The 18,157-nt window shown below is 42.4% G+C and overlaps 1 protein-coding gene across 1 annotated transcript in view; it reads right to left on the bottom strand.

Annotated features, from left to right (window-relative positions):
• The window catches only part of LOC122807520 (collagen alpha-1(VII) chain-like), a gene marked incomplete at its 3' end in the record, with an annotated part of 926,266 nt that overhangs the window by 59,603 nt on the left and 848,506 nt on the right, over positions 1 to 18,157 (bottom strand). The window contains exons 27-28 of the mRNA XM_044078445.1: positions 14,093 to 14,212; positions 1,673 to 1,822 (exon numbers count right to left, since the gene is read on the bottom strand). Coding sequence (XP_043934380.1) covers positions 1,673 to 1,822; positions 14,093 to 14,212 — 270 coding nt within the window. The remainder of the gene's footprint in view (positions 1 to 1,672; positions 1,823 to 14,092; positions 14,213 to 18,157) is intronic.

An 18,157-nucleotide genomic window follows, 5' to 3' on the forward strand; every position in this document is an offset into this window, starting at 1 on the left:
TTGGTGACCCTCTCAAAGAATTCCACCAGATTTAACAGGTATGACTTCCCTTTTACAAAGCCAGACTGTGATGGTTCAAGCATTTGTAGGTTTCCTATTTCTTTGTTTATCATGTCCATGATGATTCTTTCTATGACCTTACATATTAGGCTGATCACACTTATAACACAGCAAACCAGAGTTCAGATAAAAAATTACTCTTTGAAGGCTGTAGTGGCCGAAGTGCTAAGTGCAATAAATATTCTGGATCTGCTTCCTGCTGTCGTTTTTTATATGATCACACTTATAAGCCTGTAGTTAACCAGATCAATAGTTGGACCTCATTTGTGGACAGGAAAGACTACAGCCATCTTCCATTCCTTGTGTACAAAACCTCACTGTAGCCTCCAGTTGAAAAGTGATTCAAGTGAATGAGGTAATGTTTCATGCTATTTAAAAAGCATCCTGGGATGCAATCGAGGCCCATCAATGCAGTGTTTTTGATCTTGGAAAGTACATCAATGACCTGTTCCCTAGTACTGGTTGGGGAATTATGGTATGCAGTATTTCCTTTGGACTATCAGGGAGGGGAGGGGGGATTTGAGCTGAACCTGTCAGCCAAAAGGTTGGCAATGGCCTCTGGTTCAGTGTAGATGATGCCATTTACAATAAGTTCTGCACATTGTTGCATATTTCCTTTGAGGTTAATGATATAACTGTAGAAAGCTTTGTGGTTGTCCTTTGCCTGAGAAGCTTTTTTTCTTCAAATTTAGCCTCTGAAGTATTAGCTGCCTGTTTAGATTGGTCAGTGGGCTTTCACTATGTTGAGCTTTGTTCCTCCTACGCCTGACAAAGATGTTTTTTCTTTTGTTGTGTAACTGATATTGTGATTCCACTAGAGTGGCTTGTGTTTTGAGTTTGTCTTGTTTTTAACAAGAGTGGACACAACTTGTTCTATACAGCTAGCAATATATCTGTACAGAGATTTAGTAAATAGTTGAGCATATGCTATGGTGTTTACTGGGTTTGGGGTGCTTGGAATTTAGCCAAGGCGTCAGTTAGTAGAGAGAGGTTAGCCTTGGAATAGTTTCTAAACAATTTTGGTTTCCCTGGGTCTTCAGATTTAATTTTTATTTCAAGTAATACTGCCTTATGGTTGGATCTGATGAGCAAGGAAATTACATTGGGTGAGGAACATCACTCCCCCATGTTCATGAGTACAAGTTCACAGATGTTTGTACCCTTGTTAGGAGAATGGAGAATATTGGCATTAACAAAGTTTAGGAATCACTAGGCTTGTGCATTAGAACTGGTGTAGGATTCCCACTCTATAGAGGGGTAACTGAAATCCCCCATGAAGATCATAAAAAATGTGTCAACCTAGCCAGGCAGTACCCGACACCCAACACAAGCAAGGAAGGTGAGAATCAGTACATCTAACATTTAATGCAAGCAAAACAGGTTTTTAATCACTGTACCTAAAACAACTGATATATAGAATGAATTTCTCACCTGTTAGGTACAGTGACAGACGATGTTGAGACAAATTTTTGGCTACTGCTTACCTCTACAGACATGACCACTGTCAAAATGTGAACAAAGAACAGTGCATGCAGTTAAGTGGAGATTTTAGGTACTGAACTTCTGTCTAACTATAATGTTGATGGAAATGCATAAAAGCATTTTGTTTTACCTGTTCTAGCTGAAACGAATGAATCTGCTCCAGGAACATCTCCATAAATGGGATATACAGTAAAGGTATATTCTTTGCCTAGCTGAAGGCCACTGACCACATAAGTGTTGCTTGCTCCAGACAGTGAAATCCTCTGTAGTGGATCTCCACCTAAAAGACAAAATTGAACATGTTAGTATCAGATCATTATAACTGAGATACAAGGTGCCACCAATTAATCAGTCTTACTGTTGTTACAAAAGGATAGCTTAAGAAGCCATGGCTGAAAAAAAAAAAGAAACACAGCCTTAACTACTCTGTTTCAAACCACAATAAAGCACATATAAAATAATCTACCTTGTTATGAGTCCTGCATGGTGAGTGATACCTCAGACTACTGAGCAGCTGGAAAGTACCAGCACCACCACTAGATACTTCATTTTTATTTACTGCATTTGATAAGCAGGTAAGTGAGCTGGTCAGATGACCTTTCTTACCAGAGACCTCATTCAGAAGCAAAGGAACAACAATCACATAATTAAAATATTAGCAGTAATGGAACATCTGCATATACACAGTAATGTAGTTTTGGTTTGTTGCAGACAATATTAATGTAACAGAGCCCTTGCAAGTACGGCAACTGCACAGCCTCAAAAAGAGTCAATTCAATTCAAAAAAGCACTTAGGCCAGAAGACTGTGGTGTAAAGATGCTTCATTACATCACTTAACACAGATGAAGGCTGCTTAATTTGCTCAGATGAAACCGGTTTGTTATTGCTCTACTTTTATATGCTTTAATAAAGCATCCTTACACCACAGCCTGCAGGCCTAAGTGCTTTTTTGAATTGTTGCAGACAAAACATCCTCTACCACATCCAAAATGGGAGGGACAACTAATGGTTTGTACTCAGGTAGATCTAAGAACTCCCTAACTCTCTTCTTGGCCTGGAGGTAATCTTGTGCTGCTTCATAGCATGAAGGGTTTCCACAAAAGTTTGATCCTCTGGAGTTGAAACCGAGGGAAGGTTCTCCTCAAAATTAGATTCCTCAAAGGATGTGAAAGAGGGTCCTTCCTCTGAGCCAGAGTCTTCCAAATCTGAATCCTCCTCAAATAGTAAGGAATCTTGGTAAACATCAATGTAGTCATCCCTTTTTCATTTTCCTGGGGTGGCTTCATCTGTGGTCTGTCTGGCCCTTACAATGTTAATTAAGATCTCAGCTAGCTTAATCAAATCCTGTTGGCATCCCTGTAACTGGGAGTCTGTAGGCCTAGGCAGAGGTCTTGTCACACTGCCTTTCTTTGGGGTGGGTTTGGCCTTAGGCCTAGGTGCGTCCAATGCCCTGGCGCCTGACTCTCTGTGGAAATGCCCCAGCATAGGCCTTACTGTATTGCCACTTAATGAGCATTTGTCGGAAGCCATGGCCTGCTGAGCAAACTTGGACGCAACTGATGAGCTTAAAATGTGAGCCGTGTAAGTTGAACAAGCCAAAGGCATGTCAGACTCCAAATGGGTCTCGACAGAGGCCTGGGTTTCTGTTTCAAATGTTGAAGGGGGCTGAGAAGGTGCCTCACCGTCTTCAAAAATGATCAGTCTAGAAGGAGATTCAGGAGGGGAGCAATTGTTGTCCGATGACTTTGCCTTAAGTTTCTTCTCTTTTTTTGCACTTATGTAGCTGAAGATCAGGATGACTGCAGGAAGCCATCAACACTGTTCAACTGATTTTTGACTTAGAAAACAAGCTAAGAATTCAGCCCTACTGCCAGACTGAAATCATTGTCACTTTAGTCTGGGTCATACAGACTGCTAACAGGCGACCTGTGCCTTGCATATAAAGCAATCTCTGACCCAGCTTTGATGGAAATGCTGCACATTTGCAAGTCAAATGGCACATAGGGTCACTCGCTCATAGGACCATAACCTGGTAGGTGACATCAACAGAACTTGCTGAGGAGACAGATTTGTCTCACAGAGGTCACCCCACCTTTGGAACAAGCTTCCTATTCATGTTAAACAAAGCCCCTTGTCGGTCCTATTTAAGCGCAGTTTGGATGATTGGATGGGTAACTGGAAATTCACCCCAGGATTCCACCTACGTCCCTCTTCAACAGGGGCAATAGGTGCTGATTTTAGTTTCTTCTTCAGTAAGACACCCTTGGGAACACTGGTTGAACTTGGCTTGGCAGGGTCCTGGGGTCATGAGCCTTGTAACCTCCTACGATCCTATGATACTACTCCTAATCATTCTAGCATTAAACCTAGCACAGAAACGACAATTAGGCACATTATGGTCTGGGCTTAAGCAGGTAACACAAACACTATAGAAGTCTCTGTGTGAGATTTTCATTTATTTTTATCTGACATGAGATAAGAGAAATAGAAAACAGTTCACCAACTTATCTTTCCGAGAATAACTTCTCTCTGGTGTGGACTGACTGGCACACTTGTATACTGCTTCGGGCTCTGGCAACAAGAAAAGACTGAAGTGATGATGCAGGTGGGCTCCCTTTATACCTGAGTGTACTGACATCAGTAAGGGTGTCTGCCAGCCTGGGAGGCTAAAACAGTTTTCTCTGTTAGTCGGGCTGGCCAACGGCTTTCACAGCAGGAAATCCCATCAGATAGGACTGCAACGGTGAAACATGAAGAACATCCATAGAATACTCAATAAATGGATAAGGTATGCGAGAGATATAGTTATACATTGTCAGTGGAGGCAAGACTCTCACATAGAAGCACCTATAATACCAAACAGGTTGTCAGTAATACACACATAGTACACCGATCTCACATAATAAGGGCCATACAGACACACAGACCCACATATGTTGATGTTCTTAAATGTAATCTCTTGAAAACACAACACCTCCTAGACACTGCATTCTAGAAAAGTGTTCACAGTGACCTCTAGTGCTCTCAACAAAAACACCAACCCAGACACATGCTGCCACATTTCACGGTGCCTCAACTTGTAAGTCCATAAGACATACCATCACACAACTCAACATTCTGGTCATAGCAGACTCCATCATGAAACAGAGAGAAGTCCCACTCACCGGGCTAAGTAAAGAGACAGCAAGGTCAGTTGTCTATGAGGGGATAGGATCCACCAAATCATGCATGCACCCAGGTCGATCACAAATACCAGTATGACTCTGTCATAGCCCATCTTGATGTAAATGACGTGAAACACACCTCCCTGGACTATATGTAGATATTTCAGTTTATGTGTCCAGTCCAGTATGAGCCTAGCATAGAGCACCATTTTATCCTCTCTAAGGGTGATGCCACAATATGAATAGAAGATGATTGACTTTTATAATTGGCTTATTTTTTGGTGCAACTCCAAGGGGGTAAAATAATTTTCAGCATTGTAGGTCATGGTCAAAAGACCACGGTACTTTGCCAAGGATAATTTGCACCTGGCCCCTTTAAGCTTTTGAATATTGGCTAAAACACTGTCCTTCCCCATTTTGCCTTTTTAGGCAATGCCAAACTGACAAAATTTCCAGCATAGGAAAATCAACCCTAGAAAATCTCCAGGTGTTACTGTTCAATGCCAGGAGCCTAAACACAAAACTCCATTCCATCCATGCTTTCCACATCTTGGAAAATGCAGACATTTATACAATTACTGAAACATGGTTTAAAGCTGCAGAAAGCAGTACAGCAGTAAAGGTCTACAATGCCCTCCGCACATTTAGACAAAATACTGCACAGGCAGGGACTAAGGGTGGAGGTGTCTCAATTTTCAAAGAAAACAATTATACCTCAAGGCTGGTCAAACAGAATGTCACACTGGAGGATCTCTATCTCTAAATCACCACAGGCAAAGTCATATACCATATTCTTGCAAGTTACAGGTTCCTCTCTGTGCCCCAGGAAATCTATAACATATACTTAAACTATCTGACAATGCCTTGCATGCAAGACATAGATCTCCCCTCAACAGGCTATAGGAGATGGAATACAGGGATAGGGCCTTGAGGTGGTCTGCAAAGGACATGTTACTTATGCCCTGTATTCTTTTAGTAGGGAACCTCTTTGGACATTTCAGTTGTTGGATGTGCCTGGTTAAGGACATACCAAAGGGGGTAATTTTACTCAATGACAAGTCTGATGAATGCTAAATACAGCGGAATAATGACCTCCTAGATGCCATACCTTTGTTTATAAGTTGCACAACATTGAATTATTTCCTCACTACTGTAGACATGTGCTGGATAAAGGCTAGATTACTGTCTACATGTGTCCCCCACGTTCTGACTACTGCGTTGACACAGGTATGTGGTCAATATTGCCTGCTGCATACTTTTTACTGTATTTTATTGCTATTAACTAATCTACATGGTTAAACTAAAATTGTCTGCCTTACAGGGCCTGATAAATAAGGTTTTTACTGTCACACTGTTTGCAAATCTTTTTAGCTAGTTTCACTGTGTGAAAGGTATTAACGGGAAATTTTCTCTACTTGTTAAGAACATATTTGTTTGTTCTGATTTTCTGCCAAGGAGAGTATCATATAACTGATTTGTTTGCAGTTAAAAGCATTCTGTAGAGTGTCCTTGCTCCTTTATCTGTTTAAAACTTTCAGCTCATTGATGTTCTTCTGCTGTGATAAACATTTCTGTAGTGTTTACAGTCTAAAATTGTGTAGGGAACTAGATGTAGTATTGTTCCCCACCCTCTCTCCTTGTTGGTGTCTTGCTGTTATACTTGGTGGCTATGTAGTTGCCTGACCCTACTGTAAATTTGATTTGGGACACTCCTCCCAGTGTAGTGTCATTAGCTCATTCAGCCTAATACAGAGAGAACATTTGAGACGGCCAACCCACTTAGCTTCCTAACCTTGAATTATATTCTGCTTCTCCTCTTTCCTTTCCAAAAAACATAAAAACTTTGCAAGAATCTCCCTGTGTTCTGCTTAACTGTAACAAAAAAAGAAAACGCTTGTTTCCTGCCTTTCCAGTAACTAGTCTAGTTCAGATACAGATTTGCTGTATTCAGGAATGGTTTCTGGCCCAAAAATTGTAGTTACTGGCCATTTGTGCAGTTTTTCCATCTCTCTCATCTTCCTGATTTAAAAGCCCGGATTTGCACCTGTTTCCTCCCCTTCCTGTAATTAGTCTAGTCCAGATACAGATTTGTTGTATCCAGGACTGGTTGTAAGCTCCTTCTCCCCCCAAGCCTTTCTGTGTTGGAGGGAAGCCTTCTAGCTTATCAGTGGGAGTGGTAAGCACTAGGTAACCTATCTACCACATAAGGAGTGGTTCTGACCCAGAAATTGTAGTTATTGGCTGTTTGGGCAGCTTTTTCCATCTCTCTCAACTTTCTGATTTAAAAGACCACATTTGCACTTGTTTCCCCCCTTTCCTGAAACTAGTACAGTCCATATACAGATCTGCTGTATCCAGGACTGTTTGTAAGCTCTTGAGGACCCCAAACCATTCTGTGCTGGAGGGAAGCCTGCTTGCTTATCAGTGGGAGTGGTAAGCACTAGGTAACCTATCTACCACATAAGGAGTGGTTTCTGGCCCAGAAATTGTAGTTATTTGCCATTTGGGAAATTTTTCTATCTCCCTCAACTTTCTGATTTAAAAGCCCACATTTGCACTTGTTTCTTTCCTGTAACTAGTCTAGTTTAGATACAGATTCTTAGTTGTAGCACTTGAATTTGCTTATTCGTGCTCAGCACTTGTTCAGAACTTGTTGTAAGCACTAAATAAGCTACAAATTACTACAGGATTCAACCTTCCTCATTACCTAAAGAAAAACAGTTTTTGTACTTACTTTCCTCACTTGCTTAGAGAAAAACAGCTCTTGTACTCACTTTCCTCACTTATCTAGAGGAAAATATTTTTTTATTCAGGCATGTCCAAGGGTCAGCTCCTCTCCTGTCTATCTGATGAATCTGGGCATCATGGGGCAATGTGCAATTGCCTCATGTACACAGACAACCCTCTCCTCCTACCACCCAACACTAAAACCTGTGACAGATGCACTTATCTATCCAAACTGGAAGTAAAGCTCCCTCCAACCAAGACTGAAATTGACAGCCAAGAGGAGAAGGTAAACACTTGCACTACACCACACTCATCACATAGTCCCACTAAACCTACATCACCAAAATCCACACATAGAAAAACAAAAACATTCACGGAGGCTCTCAATAATAATCTGGTCAAGCAACAGAGACCTCCAAAGCAGAAATGCAAGCAACCTCCACATCCCAATACAACCCAAAAGACACATGGCCCACAGACTCAGTGTGCCACTCAGCCACAGCCCATAAGGCAAAACAATGGACCTAACACACTAGTCATAGGTGACTATAGTCAGGCACACTGATGTCCCACTCACCAGGCTAAACAAGGAGAAGGTTACTGTCAGCTGCCTATCGGTTGCCAGGATCCGCCACATAACACAAGCACTCAGGTAACTCCACAACAAGTACAAATATGACTGTCATTGTCCATGTTGGTGTGAATGACCTGAGACATACCTCCCTGGACTACATGAAAAGAGACATGAAAGAGCTCTCCGATCTTGTAGCCCAGGCAGGTCTGACCCTAGCCCTGAGCAGCATCCTGCCATCACCCAGAATGATACCACAGTACAAGGACAAAATGATTGACTTCAACAATTGGCTAAGCTTCTGGTGTCATTCTAAGGGGATCCAGTATCTGTCTGCCTGGGATGACATGGTCGACAGACCACAATGCTTTGCCACAGATGGCCTGCACCTGTCACCCCTGGGATTCCGCATACTGGCTAATGCTCTTGCCGCCCCTATAGTGCCTTTTTTAGGCAAGGTTCAAATGACAAATTCACCACTGAAACAGAACAGGGATGCAAAATCTGAGGGTAATGCTACTCAATGCTAGAAGTCTAAATCTCAAAATGCACAATTTCGAGACACTCCTTAAAATGGAGAACGTTGATATCTGTGCAGTGACTGAGACCTGGTTCCAGGCTCCAGAGAGCACCCCTGCATTACCAGACTATAACTCATATAACACTTTTCGGTGATCTAGCCTGGACCGGAACACCAAAGGCAGAGGTGTGTCCATATTCATTAAGGATATCCACACCTTCAGGCTAGTTGCTCAGAATAATGCATCCGAGATTATCCAAGTGCAACTAACTTTGGGCAAAACTGCAATCCAAATCATAGTTTGCTACAGATCCCTCACCATGCCCCAGGATTCACGCTCCTCTTTTCTTGATATACTAGAAAATATTAGGGTTCAAACAAACACCCTAATAATGGGCGATTTCAACGATCTCACCATTAACTGGGAAAACTACTCATGTGCCAACTCCTTCACTCAACGCTTTCTGGAATTCATAAATTCCAATGCCCTGGATCAACTTATCCACACCCCCACCAGGGGCAACAATATCGTAGACCTAGTCATTACCAGCATGAGTGACCGGTGTTCCACACCTGAAGTCAACTCCTCGTTGGTCATATCCGACCATAAGCTTATCACCCTAGATATCCACATCCTGCCCCCACCCCCCCATTAAGGAAACCATGGTAAAAAATTCTCCAAAGCCAACTTCATGCTACTTAAGACAGAAGTGGCAAATTTCATGACACCTATGCAGATGGACAATACAGTTACGACTGCTGAATCCTACTCAAATGCATATATGCATATAAGCACTTACATGAGTGCATGGATCGTGCTATCCCAAACAGAAACAAGATGCTATCCTTCAAAAAAAGGAAGCCAATCTGGTGGTTCCCTGCCACAGACAAACTCTACAACAGAAGGAAGAAACTGTAGCAAAAGAGAGTAAAATCCCATGAGTGGAGGTGCTCCCTGGTCAGCCTCAGTAAGAAGCTGAGATCCTTTATAAGATCCTCCAAAGCTAGCTATGAAAACCAAATCACCACTGATTATAGGGACAACCACAAAGCATTCTATAGCAATGTCAAGAATGTCATTGGCAACACCCAGATCTGCTCTGAGTTACAGCACAACGGCACAAAAATTACAGAACCAACTGATATTGCCAACATCCTGGCAGATAGGTTCAGTGCTAACTTTACTCCCAAGCTGCACTCTCTAAAGCCAAAAACACAGCATCCATGGGACCGGACAACATCCCAGGCTATGTTTTACACGAACTTCAGAATGAATTGGCTCCCCACCTAAGAACCATGTTCAGTCATAGCCTCATGTCAGACTTTTTGCCCACTGAATTATCCACAGCAACAGTTATCCAACTCCACAAAGGGTGAGCCACTACTGATCCCGGGAAGTATTGCCCTATTAGCCTGACGAGCCTGGTCTGTAAGGCCATGGAGCATATCATCATGGAAATCAAGACACTGATAACCTCCAAACTCTGGACCCCACCCAGTTCAGGTTTGTGAAAGGGAGATCATGCCTCCTGAACCTGATTGACTTCTTTGAGGCAGTCACCAAAGCCGTAGATGAGGGTAAGGTGGGACACACACCCTATCTTTACCTTGCCAAGGCTTTCGACACCATCCCCCATTCTGGAATTACAGCTAAACTCACTAAACTAGGTATAAATCCCTATGTCACAAGATGGCTTGCCAACTGGCTCACTGACAGACCCCACACTGTAAATGTTGCAGACTCCAAATCTGACTTCAAACCGGTGACAACTGGAGTACCACAGGGTTCAGTCCTGGGACCTCTCCTGTCTGGTATCTACTTTTCTGAAGTACAGGCTAACACAGAAGGCCTTTGGCTAACGAAGTTCGCAGATGACTGTAAACTAGGAGCCATAGTCAAGTCCCCAAATGATGTGGACATCCTACAGAAGGCCCTTACTGAGACAGATGCCTGGTGTCAGAGCCATGGCCTCAAGCTCAATGCCAAAAAGTGCATTGTCATCCCATTTGGTAAAAACTCTGTACCCATGCACTACCACATAGGCGGCAGTCAACTTAATGCTGAATGTGTGATAAAAGACCTTGGGACCCAGTTGGACAATAGTATCTCCTTTGATAATCACATTACCACAGTAGTCAGGAAATCCTTCTATGTGGCACACCTCATCACAAAAGGGTTCTCATCAAGGAAAAAAGAGGTCATTGTTTCCCTCTATTCAACACTCATTATACCCATTAGAGAGTACAATGCTCCTTTTGGAATGTACCTCACAAGACATCTGCAGCAGCTGGAAAGGTCACAGATGTACCTTACAAAGAAGATTACTGACCTCAAATGGATGCCCTACACTGACTGTGTCAAAAAATTCCAGCTTTACTCCGTAGCATATCGCCTACTTTGAGGAGATCTCTGGCTTACATATAAAGCTATGTCAAACCCAGAGCTGTTGGACATGCTAAACCTAAAGAAATCACAGTCGCTCCAAGCTACACGCTCTAGGGACCTAAACCTTGTCACCACAATAAACAGGACATGCTGGAGGGATAGATTCCTGTACCAGAGACTTCCCATACTCTGGAACAAGCTACCCATCTATGTCAAGCAAAGTTCCTCATTAGCACTCTTCAAGAAAAATCCTGATGAGTGGATGGGAAATAGGAAATACACCCTGGGGATCACTTCTGTGGCTCTGCTTGACAGGGGCACAGGAAAATAACTTTCTTGGGTGGTGTAAGCCAGGGAACCTTGGGCCGATAGCCTAGTACCTACCTATGAATCTGTGAGAGTTCCCAGGGGTGGATGGATTCTCAAAATTTGCTATTATGCATGTTTTGGCATTTAGTTTCAGTCAATGACTCTGATGAAAGTTGTCTGTGTCAGCCCTTCCTAGAGCACACTGGTGTAAGGTGGGGATTCTATGACAGCTCCTAATTTGCAATCATCTGCAAATTTTGTCAGCCAGAGGCCCTTGACATTGGCCTTGTCTTCAGAGAAGTAGATGCCAAAAAAGAGTGGTACTAGGAGTGATCTGTGAGTGTCTCTACTTGTGACTGGTCTCTCGGTAGAGGTGGACTCCCTAATTCTAACTTCCTGAGTCCTGTCTGAGCCAGCTGGCTATCAGTCTGGTTACATAAGGATTTATATCTAACCTCTTGAGTTTCTCCACAACATGCAAGTGAGGTATCATGTCAAATGCCTTGGCTAGGTGAAGGTAGGCAGTGTGAACCATTTTTCCCTTGTCCATTTCTCTGGTTACCTTCTGAAAGAAGCCCACCAAGCTGATAATCCACAATCTGCCCTTGATGAAACAAAACTTGGTTGGGTCCAGTGTCTGGAGGTTTTCTATGTCATTACTGATCTTTTCCATGATAACTCTTTCTTTTATGGCTTTGCATAAAAGACTTGTGAGACTTATGGGCCTGTACTTTCCAGGGTCTGTAGATGGCCCACCTTTGTGCAGACGGATGACAGTTGCTATTCTCCATTCACGCATTATAGAGTATAATGCCCCATTTGGTATGTACCTAACAAGACATCTGCAACAGCTGGAAAGGCCACAGAAATACCTCACTAAAAGAATCACAGGCCTAAACCAGATGCCATATGCTGACCGTCTAAAAAAACTCCAGCTATACTCTGTGGCATATCGTCTACTCAGAGGCGATCTCTGCTTAACATACAAGGCCATGTCAAACCCTGAGCTGTTGGACATGCTCCACTTAAAGAAATCCCAATCCCTCAGAGCCACATGCTCCAGGGATCTAAACCTTATCACAATGAACAAAACATGCTGGAGGGATAGGTTCCTGACCCACAGACTCCCCATACTCTGGTATAGACTGCCTATACATGTCAAGCAGAGCGGCTCATTGGCTCTCTTCAAAAGGAACCTTGATGATTGGATGGGAAATAGGAAATTCACCCCGGGGATCATGTCAGTCACCCTGCTAGACAGGGGCCCAGAGAAGTAAATATTGTGGGAAGAAATTTCCAGGGAAATGTTATTGCTAGGCTTGCATAGGCCTTAGGGTCGATAGCCTAGTACAAACCTATGAACCTATGAACGAGGCATGAAGCCTGTTTGGAGGCTATAGTTAAATAGTGATTCCAGAGGGTGTGATAGATCATATTTCATGCTATTTAGAAGACAGCCTAGCATATTGTCTGGGCCCATCGATGCAGTTTTCTTGGCCTTAGACAGAGAGCTTTCAAGACTTGTTCCCTAGTGATAATGGGGGGGGGGGTATTTCCTGAAGGAAGGCTGAGTGGAAAGAGGGGTAACATTAGAGATGGATTTGTCTGCTAGTAGGTTTGCTATATCTTCTGGCTCAGTATAGTTGGCTTCATTAACAATGAGCTCTGAACACAATTGTGTATTGACTTTGAGGTTGTGGACATCTCTAAAGAATGCCTTGTGGTTGTCATTGGCTAGGAGGCCAAATTTACATCAAATTTTGCTTTGGTAGACTTTATTTGTCCTCTGAGTTGTTTGCTTAGTTTGGAGAGAGTGCTTTTATCCTGCTGGGGGTTATTTCTCCTAATTTTTGCCAAGATTTTCTTCCTTCTGTTATACAGTCCATTGATGATGTGATTCCACCAGGGCGGCTTGTTCTCTGAGTTAGTTCTGTACTTCTTCCTGGTGGGTACAGCTGCCTCTCTGCAGCCATTAGCATGCTTGTATAGGGTTTCTGTGAACAGTTTCACATAGGCAGCAGTGTTCTCAGGGTTTAATGGGGTTTGAAATTTAGTCAGGTTATTACTTAACAGTCGGAAGCTAGCCTTAGAGTAGTCCCTGAACATTCTAGGGTTAGCTGGGGTGTTTACTTCAAGGAGACAGTTTTGTGGTCTGACCTTACCAGAGAAATCACAAAAAAAATATTAGTAGGAGGGTTAAACATTGTGTGTTCACAAAATCAATCACCTGTACAGCAATATATATTTAGGAACATCCATGCCCATAAAAAGAATCTACCATTTCGACAGCAGCATGGGGATTCAAACAAATGATTATATCAATAACCAGTCTAGCAGAGTAATTCAGCAAAGAGTATTTATTAAAGTGTATGCAGGATACATCAGATTTAGTAGTAAGCAAACAGGAAGGCAGAGTTGGAGTGCATTTTGAAAAAAATGGCTAGGCATGCTTATATTGGACAGATAAGAATAGATGGTTATTGAATAAAAGATGCTAGGAAAAAGTTATAGTGCAGCTTGCAAGCTTAGAGATAGCATCAGTTAAGAAAGGCAGTATCTTAAGCCACAGGAATAAACTGATCCAAGCTATATAGCCTGGGCAGTGTACACAGTTTATGGATGAATTAACTGCAGACTCAGTTTTTCCTGCTTGAGCAGTGTTAGACAGAAGTGTCCTGTAAAGGTGTAAGTATTTAGGTTTAAAGTCAGTATTCCCAAGATAGACAGCATGTGTTTGCCATTAGAGCTTCATGTCAAACAAATATAGATGATTGTTGACTGCATAACTATGATCTGCATTTGGGAGACTATACATATACCATCCATATATGTGATATCCTTTGCATGCATACTGTGAATGAAAAAGGTTTACCTGAGGAAAGTTTCCAGGACAGACCATAACCTGTGGAAGCAGGAGCAGCATTCCATGCGAGTGAGACACTATTCCTTCTCCTGTCAGTCACCCTGAAATCACTTACTGACCGTGACGAAGCTGTAAGATGAGAGAACAAGCCAGTTTGACATAAAGTTGCTCTACATGAGAATAAAACAAAATGGATTCTCAGATGTAAGTACTACTGTGCAATGACCGTACCATAATCTCCATATTTCTTGGCTGTCAAGAATGGAGGAGTTGCTAATTTGCCTGCTAATGTACTACAAAGTCAAATAGTTTATATTTTAGCTCTTTAAGTACATAAACAATAAGAGACGTGCAAGTAGGCCATTTACTGTAGAATCAGGTCCTTAGGGGAGAAAGTAAGCTCCCCATAGCCAAAGGCATTAACACAGTCTTCAAACTGTCTTCCATCTGTGCAAGTAATTTATATCAGTACATGATGGCCTAAAATGTTGAGATTGTTACATTTCTTCATTTATTTAAATGTGTTTACTGGGGCAGAGCACTGATCAATTCTGATCAATTTTAGTCTCAGCCCAGGATCAAAAACAGACCAGACATACAAAATAGACAAGTGTACAATCACATATAAGTGACAGTAAAACAGTACAATGGTAGAGTAATCCTTTGGATATATATAGCATCATAGAACCATTAAAAACTTCTCCAAATCTAACTTTGGGCTCCTAAAAACAGAGGTGGCTAACTTCACGGCACCCGTGCAATTGGAGAACAGCTGAATGACCATCGAATCATACACTAATGCCCTGTACAAACACGTACACAAATGCATGGATCTCACTATACCCAATAGAACCAAGATTTTCTCCTCCAAAAAAGGAAGCCAATCTGGTAGACCCTGCCATAAACAAACTCTACAACAGAAAGAGGATGATGCAGAATAAAAAATCCCTTATCAGCCTCAACAAAAAGTTGAGATCCCTTATCAAATCCTCTAAAGCTACCTAAGAAAACAGAATTGCAGCAGATAGACAACCAAAAGGCCTTCTATAGTTATGTAAAGAATCTCCACGGCAATACCCAGATTTGCTCGGAGCTATTGCACAATGGTACCTCCTATGCCGAGCCAACAAATATTGCCAATATACTGGCCGACAGACTCAGTGCCAACTTTACCCCTCTCTCCCCACCAAAGGACCAATCACAATACCAGTAGATTGCCAGGCACCCAGTATTACTGCTGCACAGGTTAAAACAGCACTGTCCAAGGCCAAGAATACAGCTTCTATGGGACCAGACAATATCCCTGGCTGTGTTCTACATGAACTACAGAGTGAACTGGCACCTCACCTATGTGTCCTATTCAATCACAGTCTCACCTCAGGCTTTGTCACTACTGAATGGTGCACTGCTACAGTCATTCCTCTCCACAAAGAAGGAGCGACTACAGACCCTGGGAACCATTGCCCCATTAGCCTGGCAAGTCTGATATGCAAAGCTATGGAACACATCATTATGGACCTAATAAACAAGGATATAGGGAATCTCCAAACTCTGGATCCCACACAATTTAGTTTTGTGAAGGGTAGATCATGCCTGCTCAACCTGGTTGACTTCTTTGAGTCAGTCACCAGAGCTGTGGATGAAGGCAAGGTGGTTCATACAGCCTACCTTGATCTGGCCAAGGCCTTTGATAACATTCTCCAGTCAGGAATCATAGAAAAACTCACTAAGGTAGGCATCAACCCCTATATCACTAAGTGGGTTGCAAACTGGTTCACAGATAGAACCCACACTGTTAAAGTAGCTGACTCCAAGTCAGACTGCCGACCAGTCACGAGTGGCATGCATTCTGTATAGATATTGCACAAAAAGTCTTGTGTGGAGCTTCCATAGTGTTACTAGACTGTTAGTTTTCAGGGGGTAACAGTCAATGAAGTGTCCCCTACCCACCCACTACCTATATACCCTGAGTCCTGCCCACTTTTAGCCCAAAAAAAATACTTCCAATATACTACCAATTGGAGAAATGTCACTGTATAATTTATGTATAACATCTATGGTAATTAATCATGCCCATCGTAAACATTCATCCATACTCATCCTGCTTCATATACATAGCAAACTGTCTGACAATTATTGCAGAGGATTAAGGCTATGAGCTGTTATGGGAGACTTAAATATGTCAAGGCTAGAGGCAGATGACGCCCAACAACTAGCAGTTAAGATAGGAGGAGAAAAGATAAAAATGGTGATGTATAACCAATCTGCAGGAAAGTCTCCAGCAATGGATGGTATTCAGGTAGAAGTCTGGAAGTTAGGAGGGAGGAAAGTGATGAAGATTTGGAAGGTTTTAACAGTATTTTAAAAGAAGGGGAGCTACCAACATCCTGGAAAAAAGCTGTGGTGGCTGTAATACCTAAAGATGGTAAAAACCCATCTGACCAGCATCATATAGGCCTATTTCAGTTCTAAACTATGATTATAAAGTGTTTATGTCTGTAATGGCTAAAACAATGGCATGGCTAAAACAGTGGCAAAGATGACACTAAAATCGATAGATATGAACTAATCTGGTTTTGTGGAGGGGTGGCAAATATCTGACAGCATTAATAGAACAATGATGATCCAGAAGGAAGCAGAACATATGAAAATACTGCTGTTATTCATAGGGTCATAGGTAGGTACTAGGCTATCGGCCCTAGGGCCCATACAAGCCTAGCCAAAAAATGTACCCTGGCTTTTGCCACCCAAGAAATTTATTTTCCTGTGCCCCTGTCGAGCAGAGCCACGGAAGTGATCCCCGGGGTGAATTTTCCATTTCCCATCCAATCATCAAGATTTTTCTTGAAGAGTGCTAATGAGGAGCTCTGTTTGACATAGATAGGTAGTCTGTTCCAGAGTATGGGAAGTCTCTGGGACAGGAATCTATCCCTCCAGCATGTTCTGTTTATTGTAGTGACAAGGTTTAGGTCCCTAGAGCATGTAGCTCAGAGGGATTGGGATTTCTTTAAGTGGAGCATGTCCAACAGCTCTGGGTTTGGCATAGCTTTGAATGTTAGGCAGAGATCGCCCCTGAGTAGGCGATATGCAATGGAGTAAAGCTGTAGTTTTTTGAGACGGTCTGCATAGGGCATCTGTTTGAGGCCAGTAATCCTCTTTGTGAGGTATTTCTGTGGTCTTTCCAGTTGTTGTAGATGTCTTGTGAGGTACATACCAAAATGGCCTTGTACTCTATAATGGGTCTAATGAGTGATGAGTAGAGGGGAACAATGACCTCTTTTTTTCTGGATGAGAATCCTTTTGTGATGAGATGAGCCACGTAGAAGGATTTCCTGACCACTTTCGCGATGTGATTATCAAAGGACAGACTACTGTCCACCTGTGTCCCAAGGTCTCATCACATTTTCGGCATTAAGTAGACTACCAGCTATGTGCCAGTTCATGGGTACAGAGTTTTTACCAAAGGGGATGACAATACACTTTTTGGCATTGAGCTTCAGGCCATGGCTTTGACACCAGGTATCTGTCTCGGTGAGGCCCTTTTGTAGTTTGTCCACATCGTTAGGAGTTTCGATTATGGCTCCTAGTTTGCAGTCATCTGCAAACTTTGTTAGCCAAAGACCTTCTGTGTTGGCCTGCACTTCAGAGAAGTAGATACTAAACAAGAGAGAACCCAGGACTGAACTATTGGTGGGTCTTGATGCAGAGAAAGCATTCGACATAATAAGCTGGGATTTTATAACTAGGGCAATGGAAGCATTTGAATTTTCTGGAACAATAAGGTTAATTAGAAGGAGATATGAGGGACTGGAGACAAAAATTAAGGTGGGGGGGTTCTTCTCTGATAAGTTGTATCTGAACAGGGGAAATAAGCAGGAGTGTCCTCTTTCTCCTTTGCTACTTTCGTTATATTTAGAACCAGTGATAAAGCAAATAAGTGACTCAGAAATTCAAGGATATAATTGGTATGGTGTTCAAGAAAAGTCGGCTTTATTTGCAGATGATATTATTTTGTACCTGATAAAACCAGAAAAGGACATCTCAGTGTTGTGGAATAGTCTGAGGCAGTTCTGG

Source organism: Protopterus annectens, chromosome 7.part1, assembly GCF_019279795.1.
Source record: "Protopterus annectens isolate FY-2018-M chromosome 7.part1, PAN1.0, whole genome shotgun sequence".
Lineage (NCBI taxonomy): Eukaryota > Metazoa > Chordata > Ceratodontiformes > Protopteridae > Protopterus > Protopterus annectens.